At 44.5% G+C, this 20,577-nt stretch overlaps 1 protein-coding gene across 2 annotated transcripts in view; it reads right to left on the bottom strand.

Moving 5' to 3' along the window:
* The window catches only part of LOC119178617 (putative sodium-coupled neutral amino acid transporter 11), a 59,496-nt gene extending 38,993 nt beyond the window's left edge, over window positions 1-20,503 (bottom strand). For both annotated transcript variants that reach the window (XM_037429831.2, XM_075883525.1), the window contains exon 1: window positions 20,365-20,503. In XM_037429831.2, the coding sequence (XP_037285728.2) occupies window positions 20,365-20,415 (51 nt within the window). In that variant the 5' untranslated portion in view covers window positions 20,416-20,503. The remainder of the gene's footprint in view (window positions 1-20,364) is intronic.
* Window positions 20,504-20,577: the final 74 nt, after the last annotated feature.

The following is a 20,577-nucleotide window of genomic DNA, read 5'->3' as shown; positions in this document are numbered from 1 at the left end:
CACTGAAAATGAAGTCCATAGACCAGAATTTTCATCGCTTGTCGATGGCGGTCTTATTTTTGCCGGATGTTGCGAATCGGATGTAACGAACGACCGAGATTATAGCGCCCTGCAGCCTATGTGCGTTTGTCGACACTGTTCACTCGTTATCAGCGGTTACGCCACCGAATTCGCAGTCCCTGCAACTGGCCGCGCCGGCAGTCGCATAGAGTTAGTACAGAGTCTGTTCTAATGAAGAGTCTATTATAGCTCTATGAAGACATGATAACTGTCAATGAGTGCTTGCTCTAAAACATAGGCATGAGAATAACAAAATTAATATGGGTCTGTCCCTATTAGAAGAATATAAACCTTCGCGCTAAAATTCTCCGCAAACTTCCAGCCAATCTAGGAACCGAAGATATAAATAGCGAGGGCTGCTAGCGAGTAGCAAGGATTTCATAAGCCATGGAAGTTTTGTCAAGAGGATGACTCCACAGTGAAAGACGGCCGCTCTGACTATATAGTGTCTATGGAAGGGTTTTGTACACAACTGCAAATTGTACAGAATAAAGGTGAAATGTTGAATTCATCTTTTTTAACGAACGAACGTCAACTGATAGTAGTGTCGCTCTCGCATGTCTATAGACATCAGACTCTGCCAGGCGGCGCTACGAAAAACGCCGCCATCAGCGCCCCCACCGACGCGCCGGCCATAAATGGGTAGTGCAAAGCGAGCCGTCCGCAAACGAACGTGCATAGGCCTTCCTCTCTAGTTGGCCTTAGGGTGCGGTTTTCTGAAAATCAAGAACCTGGCAAGCTTCTTTCTTCAATACAACCTCGATTTAGAAAAGTAAGAAGCTCATCAAAACAAACTGTGGGTACAATGCGAAAGGTGTTTCAGTTAATTCGGCGTACTGCAACTGGAACGCAAACAAGCAAATGCAAGCGAGCATCGCATGACATCGAGTTTGAGGCAAGCACTCCGACATGCTGTAACGCCTAAATGCGTTAAACTTGGGCATACACGCGATGCCAAAGCCATGAAGTGCATACATGAGCAATTTATTTTACGACCAGTGGTACGAAGTTCGCTTTATCAGGCACGAACACCTTGGCGACTTTAGCCTTTGCAGTTGCATTCTCCGTCGATCTCTCGCTTCCTGTGCGTTGAACTTTTTTATTACGCATGCTAGAATGTCCTCTTGACGGTTGTCTTCCGTTTGTATGTACTGCAAATGGAGATACATGTGTTTCCACTTTATCGGTGTACAACGAAATGCAAAACTGAGGCCCCCGAGATAACTCGGGCAATCGCGGAGACCAACGGTGAGAAAAAAAAAAAAAAAACTTCTTGTGGTCACAATCATTTTGCGATTTGCCTGTATGACGTGCATGTTCGCATTTCACAGATAAAGCCGGAACTTAGAGCCTTGAAAGCCCTCAGGCAAATTGGCGTGGAGCTTCAGGTTATCGGCAGTCGCGGCGTTATCGTCGCGTCGCCTGTCTACTGCTGCTGCACGGCGCGCACCGCAGTCAGAGGCTCTGTTAAGCTTCCCAATCAAAGTTACTACGATATCAAAGCTACTCAGAACAATAACAGGAGACCTACATTATCACACTCTCACGCGAACGACTGTAGACAACGCGAAAGATTTGCTTATACCCAACACAACAGCCCACGTCCAGTGCTCTCACCGTTCTGCTTCGCGAAAGCTGCGAAAAACAGTAAAACGAAGTCCTTAACGTTCGTAGCAATTCACAACGCAACTGCAGCGTCGGCTGTGGTCTTTTTCGTAGATAGAGCGTGGAGCTGTTGCGTCTACCTTAGTTGCGTCTGCTCTTGTTTTCGCCGTTGTTCTGGCGAGTGAACCAGCAAGCACTTCACGGCGGTCAGGTGACGCGCCTGACTAGCGGAGAAAAACTCGTAGCTCTTTTTCTAAGAGTTCAATGCTCAAATACACCTAATATTTAGCTCAATCGCTCTTTTTTTTTTTACGCTGTAGTTGCACCTAGTTGCGCAGCAAACTGAGCAAAGAGCTGGGCTTTGCACTACTCAAAACTGCGACGACAGCTGGCGCTGCGTGTCCGCAAAACTCCAGAGGCGGTCGTCTATAGTGAATATACGGCGCTCGACAGCTAGCTCGATGGCCGCGGGATCTAATCTCGGCTGCGGCGGCTGCATTTCCGATGGAGGCGAAAATATTCGAGGCTTATGTTCTTAGATTTATATGCAAGTTAAACATCTTCAGGTGGTCGAAATTTCCGGAGCCGTCGTCTATACCGCGTCTCTCATAATCATGTTGTGGTTTGAGGCGTTAAACCCCAGATATTATTATTATTATTATTATTATTATTATTATTATTATTATTATTATTATTATTATTATTATTATTATTATTATTAGTCCCGCTGCAATTTTTCCGCGTATTGCGGTCGGTTTCTTTTCGTTCTTAGAAGCAAGGACTGCGAAAACGTTAAATTGGGATGTTATATACAAATTAAGGCTAGCTGCTCGCTAATCCTCTTTAGAAGCGCTGCGGCGAGCGCGGCAACATTCCCGTGGTCCTTGGCTTCAACGCGAATTTCGCGATGAGACCACAACACGTACAAAGGTGCGAGCCGTCTGCTGATTCCCTCTAGAGGCCCACCCCGAAAAAGACTCCTGCAGGGGTATGGCCCTGCGTAGGTATCTTTCTCTGACCCTCTCCACACACACAGAAAAACAAAACACACCGCAAAGAGGTGACCTAAAAACACTAACAATTATTACTGTACGTGACCTCAGATCGGGTAAATCGGATCAGCCGCTGTCATAAGCAGTGTCGCTATAGTCCAGAAATTCTTCAACCGTTCACGCGCGTTTGTATGCGTATATATATATATATATATATATATATATATATATATATATATATATATATATATATATACAAAACTAAAAATTTTCGGGAGAGAGAGGGCCTGAACCCTCCTCCCCCACCTTTGCCTATGTCACTAGTCATACGAAACAAGCTCTGACCTACATGTGCGCTGCACTGAGCTACTTCACCTAGTTTAGGGTGGCAAGAAAAGGGTGGCACTCTTCACGCATTCGTATTCCTCAAATTCTTTTATTTCAGTTGTAAAATGGATGTCTTCTCGACGAAAAGGCCCTTAAAAAACCCTTGGGGTCCGTTACTGACGAAAGCGACCTTCCCGTGTCCTTGTTTGCTTAAAAAGGGCTGCACGATCGAAGACCACACGTGCACGTATTAAACCCAACAAACAGGAAAGGTACGTGTGCAGCAACACTGGGAATTCGCGGCCCGTTTCTTCGAAATAATCTTCGGGGTGGCGGCGCGTACGGCGTTGTAATTAAGTATAGCGGGCACCGAGACGCGAATATTACGCTTCGATCCATGCATGTTTCGATTCGTTCCCGAGAAACTCTGTGCGCAATCGACGAACTGTAAACAAGCAGATCTTGTACGCGCGAATGAAAAAAAAAAAAAGGAATCCAAAAGACACCGTATAGTGCATGTAACTCAATTATACAACATATTTCCGTTCCTGTGCGCGAGTAGTATGTGAAAAAAAAAAAAAAAACGCGTGTAATGAAGCAGAAGATGTCTGTAAGCGTGATCCGCCGAAGCGGCTGATGATATACGTATACAAGTATACCTCGTACGTGGAAGCGCTGGGGAAACGGGGCAGTCATTCTTTGTGTCTGGGAAGACGCTACGACAAGCATAAGCGTGTGCCGTGTTTCCCTTCGGGAAGGAGGGGTGCTTGAAGGTTTGTCGCAGCACCGCTCCCCCATTTCCCAATTGCATAAATTTATGGGGGAGACTTTATGCTTCGCCCACCTATAGGTGAATGAGCCCCCCCCCCCTCCTCCCCCCATCTCGCGCACACATATATTAGAGAGTTTTAGTACTGCGGAATGGTGCTACGTACGCATCGTGCAAGCGCCTTGCGTTACGTGGCGTCGTTTGCCACTAATCGGCTTCTAGTACGCCATAGTACCCGCGTACGTAACGAGCGTGAAGCGTGTAGCGTCATCTGGTAGATCAAAATAGAAGCACGTGTTGTTGACAGCCAATGTGAGCCAATCCAAGTGTTATAGCCAGAATATGGCCATATTTTAAGCCACGGAGCCAGTCGGTGCTTGCCTTCGATGCCGCCATTTTGCAAATCGAAGTCTCGCGCTGTCGCAAACTTGTTGGAGAGGGGCGCGACCAGCTCATACGTACGCACGCACGCATCTCATGCGTGCGTACGTAGCGGCTGCGTACGTACCGCGATACGTGCGCGTTGCGGTCTGCGCGTGCGCACTACGCAGAACGTGGCGTCCTCACGTACGCAACGCCGCCACGTACGCAGCATACGCAGTACTAAAACTCTCTATTGTGATAAAGAATCACCGGGTCGGCTCAGGGAAAAGGATAGAGAGATTAGCTATTACTGCTACTGGGGAGTCCAGACTAGCCGCATGAATCTTAGGCTTGAACGTACACGCTGAGTTCTTTTGGAGAGTCGTGCATATAGCTATTTATATGGTTGATCTGTGAGGTTCAATTCTGTAATTCCCACTCTATCATATTTGATACATTGAACATGATACCTCAATAACGCTACTAAAAGCTACTATAGGTGTTACGATAAGCAGCTATTGCAGATTGAACATGGTATCAAGAAGGTACAGTGACTTACACATTACATGATAGTAATTAACTATTTCCAATTAGTACTAATCAAGTTATGCGTAAAACAAAATTTAATTCATATTTTTCTTAAAATCAGTAATTTTCCCACAATTTTTCTGAAGGCATAACTGTTCGTGGGCATTACAGGGTTAACGACCCAAAACCACCATAAGATGATGAGAGACGCCGTAGTGGAGGGCTCCGAAGATTTCGACCACCTGGGGTTCTTTAACGTCCACCCAAATCTAAGCACACGGGCCTACAGCATTTTCGCCTCCATCGGAAATGCAGCCGCCGCAGCCTCTTCATAAGGTTGCATGTTAACCCCCTTTTCGGGATCACAGTACGGCAGAACAGCTGCTTGCCACGAAGAAGGCCTGGGGGTTCGATCGAATTATCGTTCGAGCCGAATATTTTCATTATTTATTTTACTTACATCTTGTAGATTTTTCAGGCACGTACAACGCTGATTTTCTTCGCTCATAACCAACAACACAGACGACGACATAAGAGTTTCTGCGAAAACACGCTTTTTAGTGATATTGCGTTATAAAGTGATGCCTGTAAATTAATAAAATAAGTTATGTGCAGGACTGAATTCAAGCCCTGCTGGCGTGTGCAAAAAAAAGGGGGAGGGCACGCTCGAGGCACCCTCCTCGCCCTTTTTTTTTACACACTCCAACGGTCACGGTACAGGTACATGTATATATATGCAGAGCTACAAGCCTCGACCGAGGGATTAAGAAAGCACGTGCTGATAAAGTTTATGACAGCGGGTATTAGCAGCTGCACGACATGCGTGTCAGCTGATACGTCGTTGTACTTCGACACGTACGTTGCGACCATGAAGCTAAGTCCCGGCTGAGTGGACCAAATGGGTCCCGCTTAGTGGAACTCTGGTGATTCAGGAGCGTGGCTAGCGAATCTCTGCCTGAATGGGCCCGTTTGAGTAATATATTTGTTATGGTTAAAACGTCCCAAAACCAAGCTCTCATCATTAGAGAAGCCATAGTGGAGTGCTCCGGAAATTCCGACTTCCAGGTGTTCTTTAACGTGCATCTAAATTAAGTACACGTGCCTCCAGTATTTTCGCCTCCGTCGAAAAATGCGCCGCCGGGATTTGATTTGGCAACCTGCGGGTCAGCAGTCGAACACATAATCAGTAGATCATCCTGGCCGGCCCTCGCCTGAATGAGTGCCGATGAGGAAAAAAATTATGCCGACTGTGAACCTGAACGAATGGGGTAGAAGTTCGGTGTCGATGAATTCATATGAACACGACTGAATAAAACGTGCTGGTGTAAGTACGTTCGCGGTTACGCTTGTATGTGTGCGTGTATATACACATGCAGAATTGAAAAAATTTCGGGAATGAAAAAAATGTTGCCCCCCCCCCCCCCACACACACACTTACGGCTTCGCCATTGCTAATAAGTTTCGAAACAATTGCGCCATAAGCAATATTACGCACTTGTTGCGCTGAGCTCCGATTACCTTGCCCATGACTCGGCAGATTTCGCCGACATCGTGAAACAGAAAGGCTGTAGGTACTAGCGAGAACAACAACAACAAAAAAAAAAAATAGTACTCGCGCTTCACCTTTGTTAAGATCACGCATGACAGTGGCAGGGACTGTGGGAACGAAACGAGCCAGTGTGTCGGGAAGTGATGACGCACCCACTCGTGTGACGTGGGTACAAAAATAGAAACTGATTGATTTGTGAGGTTTAACGTCCCAAAACAACCATATGATTATGAGAGACGCCGTAGTGGAGGGCTCCAGAAATTTCGACCACCTGGGTTTCTTTAACATGCACCCAAATCTGAGCACACGGGCCTACAACATTTCCGCCTCCATCGGAAATGCCGCCGCCGCAGCCGGGATTCGATCCCGCGACCTGTGGGTCAGCAGCCGAGTACCTTAGCCACTAGACCACCGCGGCGGGGCACAAAAATCGAAACTATAGACTTTACCAATTCGTATGACAAAACATGGAAGAAGTTTACACTAACCGTGCAAAGCATAACAAAAATACTTAACATGGCTTTCTTGGCCGACGGTACGTTTTTTCTTGGTGTATAGACAAGAGTCGAGTCAAACCGTGAGCCTGTCACGGACGACGCGATAATTTTCGCAAAAAGTACCATGCGAACCTGGCTGTATGGCACCCCCGGTATAGAAATGCGCACATTTCGTCGCTCGACCCCCGATTGCTATCTTTTCCTTTTTTTTTTTATGCGGTCACGTGGGGATTTGGTGTGGCGCGCCGCATTTTTTTTTTAGGTCAGCGTCTGATGAGGCAATAAATGCCTTCGCTAAGGCATTTAGTATACGAGAAAAAATATGTTCATGTAGGAGGGCATTGTTGGGAAAGTCGGAACACTTCTTGCTTCGAATATTCTGTTCGCTTAACGTATGGTTTCTTTCTGGTCGCCTTCGTAAAGTCGAGCTCTGCTGGTTTCCATGAGCCGAATGGATCTGGCCACCAATATATAGAATGTCTTTATTTTTTGTTTTGTTGCATGTTTTTGTCATTAGCCCCGCCACGGTGGTCTAGTGGCTAAGGTACTCGGCTGCTGACCCGCAGGTCGCGGGATCAAATCCCGGCTGTGGCGGCTGCATTTCCGATGGAGGCGGAAATGTTGTAGGCCCGTGTACTCAGATTTGGGTGCACGTTAAAGAACCCCAGGTGGTCGAAATTTCCGGAGCCCTCCACTACGGCGTCTCTCATAATCATATAGTGGTTTTGGGACGTTAAACCCCACAAATCAATCAATCAATCAATCAATCAATCAATCAATGTTTTGGTAATTATCCTCTTATCTCTTACTTTGTCTCTTATTTTCATTATCGTCCTTTTCATATTTTACTCCTCCTATATCTCCAGTCTCTTTTTGCTCTCCAGAAAAAAGTATAAGCAGCCGTTGTGTCGCTCTATTGGTGGCAGTTAATTGTCAGCCTGCTCTCTCTTCTGTGTACACATATGAAATCATATATAATAAATACCGTTTATACTCGCTTAGTTGACACTTGCTACACGTTGTTCGCAAGCGCAGAAAGACACACAAAAGGCACAGGTAGGACACACACGAGTGCGAACTAAGAAGTGTTTAGTTGATGGAAACATCATAAACACCGAGCGAGTCGCAAGTGTCAACTTTTGTTCAACTTATACGCTGGCCCTTCTAGCCGTTTACTTGCACCCTATACACTTCGGAAAAAAAACCTGCCGAGTGAATGTAAAGGCACGATGGCTAGCGCTTCACTTTCCGATGCTGGCAGGCGCTGCCGTTGTGTAACGCGCAAGCTTCTACAATTGGCGAACCACAATTTTCGCCGAGTTTCGCTGCACATATGCACTGATTTGAGAACAACGAACGTCAATGTCTCGTTTGTGTGAGTGCCAATTAGCATGTACGTTACGGCACGAACGGTTTGCGGTTAGCCCGCAGTGCACAGCCGAAATGCACTGCTTCCAAATGGCGACGCCCCTGGACACGATCGACTTGCAAAGGTGTACACGGTGGCCTTCAGAGCGTTGTTCCTTCTGCCGTGCCGCCATAGGGCTGCGTGCCAACATTTTTTCGGACACGCATGCATATCTGGAACGCAGTCTAAGGACTCGATTCTAGCGAAACAGTGGTCATTCTGTTTCGTCCTTCGGTCGACCGTTCTCACTGGTGTAGCCCTGGAGGAGGAAAAAGGGGGCCGACCTCCGTTCTCCGATTTTTCGTCAATTTTGCATGTGTTTATTATACACGCATTCATACAAACATGCACGCGCACGATTCTGCATTAATGGCGGATAAGCTCCCCTCCTAGAAGAAACTTCTGGTTGTGCCTTTGCCAGCTCTGTAACACTTATAAATGTCATAGATGTTTTTCTCTTTTTTTTCCACCGCAACGCTCAGGCAACTCCACGTAGCTGCAGTTTCTACCTCGGCATGTGGAGACTAAACGCAGTCTGTATGAACAGTCTTCTCTTTCGCGGACTACAACGCCGTGGAGTCCAGCTGCGGAGCGAATAATCTTGCTTGGAGTTGTTTGAGTGTCCAACTTGCAGATAGCCTCTACTATGTTAAACCAGGCCAGTTTCCGTGAGGTATGGGTTAGGGGAAGGGGTCGTGCTCCAGTTCACCTCAGATAGCTCGCCTCACCTAAGCTACTCACATCTGCTAACGGGCTGTAGCCACGAAAATTTGTTCCCGTAAGGGCTGCAGGACCACGGGGGAGCCGAGCAGATTGTACAAAATGTAAGCGGACATTGACATTATGAAGTGTGTGTGTGTGTGTGTGTGTGTGTGTGTGTGTGTGTGTTCATTTGTATATTTTCCTACGATAGCTCCCCCTTTTCATGTACAAAACACTCATATAAATTCGGCTCATCAGCAAATTGACTGCCTCAGCCCAATTTTCCAAGAATACCGGTAACAAGTACATGCATGTTAACATTACTAATTTGAAAATCTCCCTGAGCACGACACCTAGAGAACCGCAGGACATCTACAGAGTATACTGTAAAGGTACACCCTGCGGTTTGTCATCACACTCGCGGAGTCTCTATAGGTTGATCTACGCCGTTGCGTCAGTGCGTCACACACACACTGTCGAATATCAAGCGTGTTTGCCATTGGCAAGATATAGCGTTTGCTGCGAGCAGACGCACCAGCACGTGCCACGTTGACGAGCAACACGTACACATGGCGAAGGTAATGCGACCGATCTTGGTATTCATACAGTATAGTCACAACATGCACTATCGAATAGACGCATGTATACGAAGGCTGCGGACGGTACACAAGCGCCACCGTATATAATACGGTGGCGCTTGTGTACCGTCCGCAGCCTTGTGTACCGTCCGAACATAATGCCCCAGCATCGCGTTTCTTGCTGCTTTTCCCGACCACGTGTGTGTATATATATATATATATATATATATATATATATATATATATATATATATATATATATATATATATATATATATATATATATATATATATATATATATACACACACACGTGGCCGGGAAAAGCAGGAAGAAACGCGATGCTGGGGCATTATGTTCGCAACAACAATATACAGTGGACGTAAAGCGGCCAAGGCCGGATAAAGGGAAAGCGGCCACCCATCGCACATCTCTGCGATTGTTCAATTTCCACAAGAGAGAATGTTCATTGTCAGTGTTATGGAATGCCGTTGATTATAGTAAATGCATAAGTCTAATAAGGTTCTCGCAAGTTTAATTATTGCGCCTAATATGCAACTTTCGAAGCACTCATGGGGGAATCGTCATCGCGTCGCGGTTCTCAGTCAGCAGTGTTGTTACCTTGCGTAATAAATGAATAAAGATCATGGGCAGGGCAGGGCAAAAACCCCGTGGCTATCTATAGAAAATGCCCCGTTCGCATTATATGCAAACGAGTACACTATTGGTCAACTGCTTTTCGTGCATCTGCTACGGAGCCTATTCTTACCTAGAAGGCACCGCGTTCTGGTTTAGAGGGGTGGCGTCTGAGGAGGCCATAACTTGCAAAGGTTATAACCAAAGAACATAACGATCCCTCGTATAGTTATGTTTTTACTTCATTTTAGAATCACAAGTCTCCATCCACCCCGTTCCATCGCAGCTATAGTTTTATTATTCCACCTTACTCAATTATTTTCTATTACGTTACAGCAAGCGACAACTCGACCTTGACATTGTTTTTTTTTCTGCTCGTATAAGCTATTTAATTCGGCTCAATGCTAAGCTGACGCGCAATTAACTGCGTGAAAATCTGTCCGAAACAAACAACCAAGAGAGGACATGCACACCTTTTACGGTGTTATTTCGCACTTCGGTCGTTGAGAAATTATCAGTAGTGTTTCTTTAGTGCAAAGTGACAGCGCAAAAAAAAAAGGAAATAATAACAGCTGGGGTTTCGCATCCCGGGACACCAATATGGTTACGAGAGACGCCGTAGTGGGGCTCCAAAAAATTTCGGCCACCTGGCGTTCTCTGAGCATTTCTTCTCCATCGAAATGTGGAGATCGACCCCGCGACCATTTTCGGGCCAGCAGCAATCCACCGAGGCGGAGAGCGCAAGAAAGAGGAAGAACATAGCACTTTGCGTTTGTTTCGCCATCTGTTTTCATGTCGCTTTGCTTGAAAAAAAATAAACAAAACGGTCGAATCCACAATAACGCAGCTGCCAACGCATTGTGTTACAACAATAAGTTGTGCGATTTTTTTTTTCTGTTCTATAGCCGTTCACTTTCTTTAAAACCACGTGGCGTGCTTGTCTATTGTTATCGAGCTATAGCGACGTACGATCGCGATGTTTCTGTTGAGAAAGAGCTCAAAAAAGGTCGGTACATATAGCATCAGTTCTCATCAAGAAAATTTTAAAGCTATTGCATACCTATGTTGTTCTATAGGTTACAGACGCGCGGCACACGAACGTATAAAACGTGTATCGGTGCTTCTAATGTGGTATATCCGATTTCGCATTTCTAAATTTGAGACGTCCGTGAAAGAAAAAAAAAAGGTTCGTGTCTTAATCCTGAATGAATATTCAGGCAAATTGGCACTGATATACTTCATGTGCTTAGTATACTGCAGATTGGGCAAGCCGGTGCATTATAAGGTGCAGCTCAGTTTCAGCATGAAGAAAAGAGGTAAAGCAATGAAGGGAGACGCAGGCCATGGGATGAGAGCTAATTTATGCGCTTAGAATGAATTACATTTATCATAGAGTTGGACATTCTTTTTATGTAAAAAATTTGTTTCGTATTTTGTATCCACTCATGCGATAGCCTAACAAGGCTGCATCATGTTAAAATAAATAAATAAACCAGAGGACACGTGTAATATGTGCTTCAGTGGCCAAAGCAAGTGCGAATAGTTCGATCTGAACATTTCATTTCACCGCTAACAACGATGCAAGTGAGCGCGCTTTTTTTATTCTCTGTCCTTTGTTCAAGTGCGCACTGCTCACAGATCAAGCATCCGGGAAAAGGTGACTGTTTGGATTAATTCATGTTCTAGAACTTAGCTATGTGCAATACGACTTATTCGGTCGTCTAATTGGAGAAGCGATTGGAATGGAACATCTCAAGCATGATCGCACTTTCGACCATTGCAATCTCTAGTCATCAGAACAGAATGTCTTCTTCCGCGGTTGCATCTCCGACTCGGCAGTGACATATTGCCGCCTTTGTTTCTTTTTTGTTTTTGTTCTTTTCATTTCGTAGTGTGTCCATGATTACTAACAATTTTCAACATTACGTACATAGTTCGTGCAATAAGAATAATTTGCAAATGCTAACTCAGTAGATCAATCCAATTATATTGGCGAAAAGAAAGGGGAAATAAGTGGGCCGCTGTGGTATGCTTAGACAAAATCGTCTAAGTTTGTAACACCTTGCCAATTACTGCAATTATGGAACCGTATCACAGTGTCGCATCTTTTAACGACTTGGTAGTGAAAAACAGCTGTTTTCAAGAAAAGGGGCTCAAACTGTTCCACGTGAGTGCCCAAAGCTTAAGAAATAAGCAAGCTGATATACAGAGACGTACATAGCGCAGCTCAATTGTTACTTTGATTTTGTAGTTTTTTTCAGAGACATGGTATGCGGCTCAGCATGACGTCATTCATTTCTCGGACTACAATCACATTTCAGTTTATTGTTCTCGAAAACGAGGTGGCGGCGTATCTATCTATGTTCGCAATTGTCACGGTTGCGACATTTTGCCTGAATATACATGTGTTACTGGTGATTTTGAATGTGTTGCTGTAGTTTCTCAAAATATTCTGATTGTTGCTGTGCACCGCCCACCGCGAGGTGCGTTAACAGGATTGCTTCATTACATAGACAAAATACTTGAATTTTCTAACATGAAAAAAAATTTCATTCGATTGTTGTTGGTGATTTCAATGTTGACTTACTTTCAAATAATAATGAAAGCATCTACTTTATTGAAACTTTGTTAGCAAATGGTTGTGAAAACCTCATTGACCTTCCTACGCGAATAACTCCGAATTCAAAAACATTGATCGATTAATGTTTTACTTCTTTCACAAAGAACGAAACATGTTCTGGAGTGGTAAGCTCTGGTATTAGCGATCATTTGCCGATATTTGCTGCGATACCACTCTGTGTGCGCATTGATAGAAACAACTTCAAGCGTGTCATAAATAGCAGGACCATACAGCTGTTTCAAACATTGATTTCCAATACGAATTGGTCTGATGTTTATGCGGAAGGAAACTTCTCAGCAGCATGTGATCTATTTGTATCAAAAGTGAAAGAAGCATACAACATTGCATTCCCTCTAATCCCTGTCATGAAGCATAAAAGAGCTAGAAAGGAGTGGGCAAATCATGAACTATATAACCGCATTGACCACAGAGACAAACTATTCGATCGATTCTTAGGGACCCGTGACCCTCAAATATTTGAAGAATTTAAACAAGTTCGGAACAAGCTGAACAGTGATCTAAAAAAAGCAAGGTCTGAATACTATACGCGTAAATTTGAAGCTTCCATGAGTGATGGTCGTAGACTGTGGAGCATATACCGCGAGCTAATAAGTTCTTCTTCTTCAAAAATAATAAGTTCTTCTTCTTCTTCAAAAAAAAAAATGCGTCATCAAAGATTTTTGTAAATAGTGTTAAATTTTGTGCTCAAGATGCTGCTATTTTATTTACTAATCATTTTATCAACGCTCGTGCTCCAGCCTCGACATCTGGCGTTTCTGAAAATCTAAATGAAACTTGCATAGGAAATCATGTAAGACTATATTTCTTGCTCCTACATCTGCAAGCGAGATTCTCTCTATTTTTTTAACTCCCTAAAAAACAAGTCAACCGCTGGAGAGGATGGAATCAAAGCTTAACCTATTAAAGCAGTTGCTCACTGGAACATATCTGCAACTGTATACTTGCTACTGGAGTTTTCCCTGAAAAAACCAAGATAGCTGCAGTTGCAGGGGTTCTTAAGGGTGGTAATTACAATGACCTAAACAAATATAGACCGATTTCGGTACTGCCATTGTTCTCGAATGTAGCTGACCGCATTATATATAAGCGTTTTAATAGTTTCCTACTAGATAAACATATTATTTCGGATAAACAATATGGCTTTCAGGAGAATAAGTCAACTGAAATGATATTATTAAGAATCAAGGATACAATAATAAATAACATCGAAAAAACTTACTATCGGTATATTCTTAGATTTACGTAAGGCCTTCGATTCTATAAAACATGAAGTATTACTTGCTCCAATTGTATGGCATTCGTGGGACAGCATTAGAACTTATGAATAGTTACCTAGAATCTCGACTGCAGTACACTTCCTTGCAAGATCACAGTTCAGAAAAAAGCGTAATTAAATATGGGGTACCACATGGTTCGATATTGCCCCCCCCCTCCCATTACTGTTTATCGTATATATCAATGATATAGTGAGCATTCCACTAACAGATGAAATGGTAATATACGCGGACGACACAAATGTATTCTTTTCCGGTGCTCACTTTCAGAAACTAGAAATTACAGCAAATTCACGGTTGAGCGAACTACACCAACGGCTACAATGAAATCAGCTTGACTTAAACGCGAAGAAAACGAAATCTACTGTTTTTGTTCTAAGAATAAAGAACTGAGCCATCTTGTGAAGCTTTTTTACAATGGATTGCAACTAGAACATGTGGCAAGTCATTCTTTTTTAGGTGTTGCATTTCAGAAAAACCTAAGCTGGACTGAGCACATAAATAAAGTTTGAACTAAGGTTGAACGATCAGTTGGCTTACTACAACGAATTAGATGCTATGTGCCTCTTAAGCTCGTCAGACAACTATACTTTTCTCTTGTACATTCTCATCTTAGCTATGGCTTATTAGTATGGGGGAGTGGAAACAAAACCGACATTTAAAAGCTGGCCGTGCTACAACGTCGATCTGTTCGTTTTCTAAACTTTTCAAACGAATACATAGGGTCTTCCAAATTATTGGCGCACTACAGTATTCTTAACATTAGAAACTCTCACAGAGCAAAAATCCGCATTCGACTATTTAAAGTAGTCTCTACAAACTTTGAGGCTGTTTCAAACCGGTACCTCAGTCGAGACACAGGATACAGTTTACGCCGCACACCAATGGTAACTAAAAAACCCAGGACAAAGTATGACATCCAAACCATCGAGTATGAAACTATGTGTTTATGCAATATGTGTCCTACCGTTGTTGAAGTAGCCAGAAATTGTAAAACGATTCAAGAATTTGAACATTTAATAATGAGCATGTTTCTTGAGTCGGATGCGGATGTGTTGAACAATTTTTCATGTAACTTTCACTATACAAATAATAATGATATTCGGCGATTGCATCGTGTTGCTATTAAAAGTTACTGTTATTAGTAAAACTAATTACCACTATTGGTGTTTTTATGTTTTATTGCATTAGTGCTTATATTCTTACTATGATTATATCATTACTTTATGTTCGTTACTGTCGTTACGTCATTATTATTATAATTGGTGATTATATGCTTACTATAATGTGATTATGTCCTTGTTGATTCAGAAATTTCAAAGTTGAATTGTTGTTCTCAAATCCGTCGCTTCTGCTGCCCCAATGTGGTTGGGCCTGGTCAGGAGGTTATGATCCTCCTTTTGCCTTACCACTCGGGCAAACCATGTCTACGTGTTATGCCAAAAAAAATAAAGAATAAATAAAGGCGAACCTGGTTGTTACGATGCAGCATTCGGACCATAAGTTAGTTTGTTACATCAGATATTCGTTGTAACGGTGCATATATAGACATTGACACAAACTAAATTGGTGTTCGTACTCGCACGAACATGTGATAATGAAGACAAAATATTTTAGGCTCTCAATAACCTAATAAACTATCGATCCGATTTCAACCCTTTTCTTTGCGGCATTTTGAAGAGACCGAAAGTTGAGAAGGTGAAATCACGACAGAGGAATGCTCGTTGCACAGAAAGGGCATACTTTCACATTTAATTGAATCTAAGGATGCGACCGGATTTTAAAACAAATTTCATTTGCCAAAACCACATCTAAAAAAGTGGTTGGGAACATATTTCAATAATTGTTTTGCCTAGCTCTATTTTGAATTCCGAGCCTAGCGAGAAAGGCAAGCATATCCTCGTTATCTAATATCACGGCAGCACTGACGTTTTTCATTATATAATAGGTGTTCCTGAAATAAAGAGCGACCAACCAAAATTCGTACTTAGTTCTCTATAACCGATAATCCATTATAATATTGTTCGTTGTAACGACGTTCAGCTTTGATTGGATCTGGACTCTCCAGCTGAGCGACCATGTGTTGGTCCCTTTCTCTCGCGTTGTTTCTTTCACTTTCTCTCGCGAGCATATGTGTTGGTCCTCGCTTTGCGCTTACAATACCACAATGAATGTGTTCGCCTAATATCCCGATTTTAAACCGACACAGCGGCCGCAGCGTTATTGTTGCGCGGCTACGTGGTGCACGCGTGCCTTATACGTTCGATGTTCTGAAACAGCGTACGTGACACCGTTTGTCACTTCGGCCGGACCTCCTCGTTTCTGCCACGAGAAAAAGCTCCGCGAAAAACAGAAGAGAAAATAAAGGGAAAAAAAAAACCACGAAGGGGCGTCCTAAATTGTAAGCTGGCTTCTGAAGTTTCGCAACGCTTTTACCGTATATGGCGAGAAAAGGAGAGCAGCTGCGGCTCCCAAACTAACTCGGATTTACATGTCTGGAAGTAAGAAGTAAATGCGTGCAAGGAATTGCGGGCTGAACGACGGCCGTACCCAGCAATTATTTTCGGGGAATGTTTAAAGTGTCGGTGGGCTAAGTTTGGCAACTGTGTAGTCGATGTGAAGACATGTAAATCCTTTAGTATCACCTGAAAAAGCCAAAGCATGATAAAATTTCCTGGGATAGAATGTCAGAACCCCCCTCAACTCCCCACAGTTTCGGCTTTCAGGTGAACAGTGCATGTAAACAATTTAAAAACGCGCGCGCGCGCGCGCGCACACACACTCACACACACACACACACACACACACACACACACACACACACACACACACACACACACACACACACACACACACACACACACACACACACACACGCGCACGCACATGCACACACACACGCACGCACGCGCGCAATTGAGTCATGCGTTTATACGCATGAATCAATTTTTGAGGCATTGTAAACTGTGCTAAAGCAAGTAAATTGTTATATCATTTCACGCATTCCCACGTGTAATGAGGAACGGCGTTGCGCGAAGCAAACCTAGTGCATATAGTTCCCAGTACGCTGAAGTAGTCGCTACTAATTATCGTTAATGAATATTAACTAATTAGTCTAATTATATTTGTTACTCAATAAGTACTCCGCTAATTCTCAAAACGTCAATGAAGCAGATGTGCACATGTTGAAATGACATCTGTCTGTGCTACTTCCAACAACGTATTAATTGCGCGCTCATTTTCCCCCCTCTGTGAATAAAGAAAACCCGCGAAATATCAAAAATAACACGTGACTTTGCTCACACCCGCAAAAGAAAGCAGCGCCCTCGAATAATCTCGCTGGAAGTACGGTGCCTCTGGAAGCAATCGCTTTGCCTCTTTTCCGGTGCCAGAGACAGCGTTTTGCACATTGGCAAGGGTCGGGCGCCGACAACACGTGTCGTAGTTTTGCGGGGATTACTTCCGCTTGATTGCACGTCGCTATCACCATTCACATCTCCTGGTCAACTGCTCGCGGTCAAATCAGTTTTCTGATAAGAGCGATTACAGCCTGACTGTGCAAGATCAAAGCGGCGCGTTTCTTCGGGCGGGAAATGGCAGATAACGCGATGCGTTTTTTTTTCTTCTTTCTTTCTGCATTTCCTTCATTGCTACTGACTATCTGAAAGCGAGCTTGTTTGAGAGCGCTTGTTTCTGATGCGCGCAGCGGTCTGATTGATTGATATGTGGGGTTTAACGTCCCAAAAACACCATACGATTATGAGAGACGCTATCATATAGTGGAGGGCTCCGGAAATTTCCACCACCTGGGGTTCTTTAACGTGCACCCAAATCTGAGCACACGGGTCTACAACATTTCCGCCTCCATCGGAAATGCAGCCGCCGCAGTCGGGATTCGAACCCGCGACCTGCGGTTCAGCAGCCGAGCACCTTAGCCACTAGACCACCGCGCGCGCGGCGCGCAGCGGTCTAATCACGTGCTATTTTTTCGTATTTCGCGGGTTTTCTTTATTGACAGGAAATAATTAGCGCGCAATTGGTACGTTCTTTACAGTAGAACAGACAGGTGTTTCAACATGCGCACATCTGCCTCATTGAAGTTTTGTGAAGTAGGCGAGTACTTTTCGCAAATACGACTGTTACTAAGTAATTAATTCTAATTGACGAAAAAGTTAGTAGCTGCCACTACAGTACACTGGGAACAATATGTATTAGCTTTGCATCGCGCAATGCCATTCATCTTTTTTTTTAATCGTGCGCGTGATAATTGGGACGCCCTGTAATGATTAAACTGCCTTCACACGTACGCTACATGAGCTCATTGCAATAATTAAACAATTGTGAATAGCATCTCGCTAGATGTATGTATACGACGCAGAGTACATACGTTTCGTTAAGTGGGTTAGTTTTAGAAAATTACACTCGAACGAAAATTATTTGCTACATAGATAATTCTGTTCAAGGATACTAGTTAACTATCTTCTGGAAAGGCGCGCCTCCCGTGACATTCCAAAGAGAGTATAAAGATCCAAAATAGAGTTGATGCGAATCTTGAAATATAGTTAAACAAATGACAAGCCGGGACTCCCAAAATAGAGCAACAGCTACACGTTTTTAATTTTATTTTAGAGTAATACGCACAGACCGTCTAATCGTGGCCGGGACCATGTCGTTCTGTTGGTTTCACCGACATGGAGATTGATTGATTGATATGTGGGGTTTAACGTCCCAAAACCACTATATGATTATGAGAGACGCCGTAGTGGAGGGCTCCGGAAATTTAGACCACCTGGGGTTCTTTAACGTGCACCCAAATCTGAGCACACGGGCCTACAACATTTCCGCCTCCGTCGGAAATGCAGCCGCCGCAGCCCGGATTCGAACCCGCGCCCTGCGGGTCAGCAGCCGGACATGGAGACCTGAATGATAATTCTGCACCTGCGTAAGCGTGCGTCTAATTGATTATAACAGCTGATATTTTTTTCCGCTTTGGGTACGAAAATGTAGTTACGTTGCATTTCTTAATGGCTGACCTTTACAGTGGACAGGGCTATAAGTATGCGCACGACAGCACTCGACGTTCTTAAAGATAATAATTGTTTGCCTGCCTAAATTAAGACAACATATTTCCGCGGTTATTTACTGAATTATAAAATTATATCTCAGAAGTCATCAGTGCTGCATCTGCGCAACGAACTCGGTATGATTCTCCTGGAATCATCTCGATTTCATAATAAATGTGCATGACTTATAATAAACTCTCTGCCTCCAACAAAACTGCTTGTCTTCTATAATCATGTAAAACCAATACTTTGCACATTCAAACAACGAAATAGTGGACAAGAATTTTATTGCAAATTTCGTACATGAAGTGTTCTTCCGTTGCACGCGCGGTAACATGCTAAAGTGTTGCGAAGCGCGTCAAATATTTAGGCGCCCGGACCAACTGCATCATTTAGAACCTAGCCGCCGCCTCGCCCTCTCGGCCTGCGAGCGCGCTCGCTAAACCCGGGACGCCGCATTGTTTTGGCCGCCCAGTTAGCGTCCGACGCGCAAGGTTCGAGTTACGTCCTGCGCGTCGTCGGCAAAACGACAACTGTTTCTCGAGTCTTAGCGGTCCGTATCAAGTTCGACAACTTTGATCCGCCGATCGCGAGCTGCGGACTTGGCGAGCCGCCAAAGCGCGCCGCGAGATCGAAACCAGCGCCCGCAACAAGCATCGGCGACTGCAGAGCTAATTACCCACAGTTCCCGCAGAGCGCGCCCGCTCTAGTGGCGGCGTTTCGGCACCTTAAGACCCCCCCCCCCCCCCCTTCTATTATCGAATGTCTTCGAGATAAGAGGTGCGACCGCCGAAAGCTCACGCGCCCTAATCATTTATAGCACCTCGTTTCCTTCAGCTGATTTGATGCACTGCAGAGAGTTAGGCCGGACCGGTTTTCGCCGGACTGCATACAACTAATGAGCGTCGTACGCTCCCGAGTAACCGTTACGACGACCTTTCTCGGCGCGTGTCTTTTAATTCCAGCTGTGAGAAAGGCCACAAACGACGCTGCATCCCACTGTACGAAGGCGACATATGCACGATGCCAAAAATGTCGAAGGTCGCCCGCGGGTCCTCTTTTATTTGGCCACCGGACGCATCGATCAATACATCTGTGGGAAAGCGACGGACGACGTCGCATGTCTGCGCGGCACAACGCGCAAAATCCCGCACGATCGTTACGAGAGCGCGATTTTGATGGAGATATACGTCCGTACGAAAGCGCCGAGGGCACTTGGCCAAAGAGCAAAATGTTCAACTGCACTTGTTGCAATGCCGCGGGGCGCGCACAGCTGACCGTGCGGCTGTCACGGGCAGGTCCGCGTTTTGCTCTGCCACAAATCCGCCCGGCCCACTTTCTTTTTTTTTTTTTGTAATTTCTCTCTCACTCACCTTGACTGATTCTCGTCTATCGAGGATGTAGGTGCTCTCTGTGCTTGCCATGGCTAGTGGACTGCGTCGCTACGCTGACAGGCGGTCCGTTGCAGTGAATGAGTTTTTCAAGCCAGGCTGCTTGCCGCAGCGCGATCCATATGCGGCGCTCGTCGCTCTGCAAGTACGACACCGCCAGTCGCTACGAGTTGAAAGTGCTTCTCCTCGCGACGC

The sequence above is a fragment of the Rhipicephalus microplus genome, unplaced genomic scaffold (genome assembly GCF_043290135.1).
Source record: "Rhipicephalus microplus isolate Deutch F79 unplaced genomic scaffold, USDA_Rmic scaffold_18, whole genome shotgun sequence".
NCBI lineage: Eukaryota > Metazoa > Arthropoda > Arachnida > Ixodida > Ixodidae > Rhipicephalus > Rhipicephalus microplus.
This window is presented reverse-complemented; position numbering and strand designations above follow the sequence as displayed.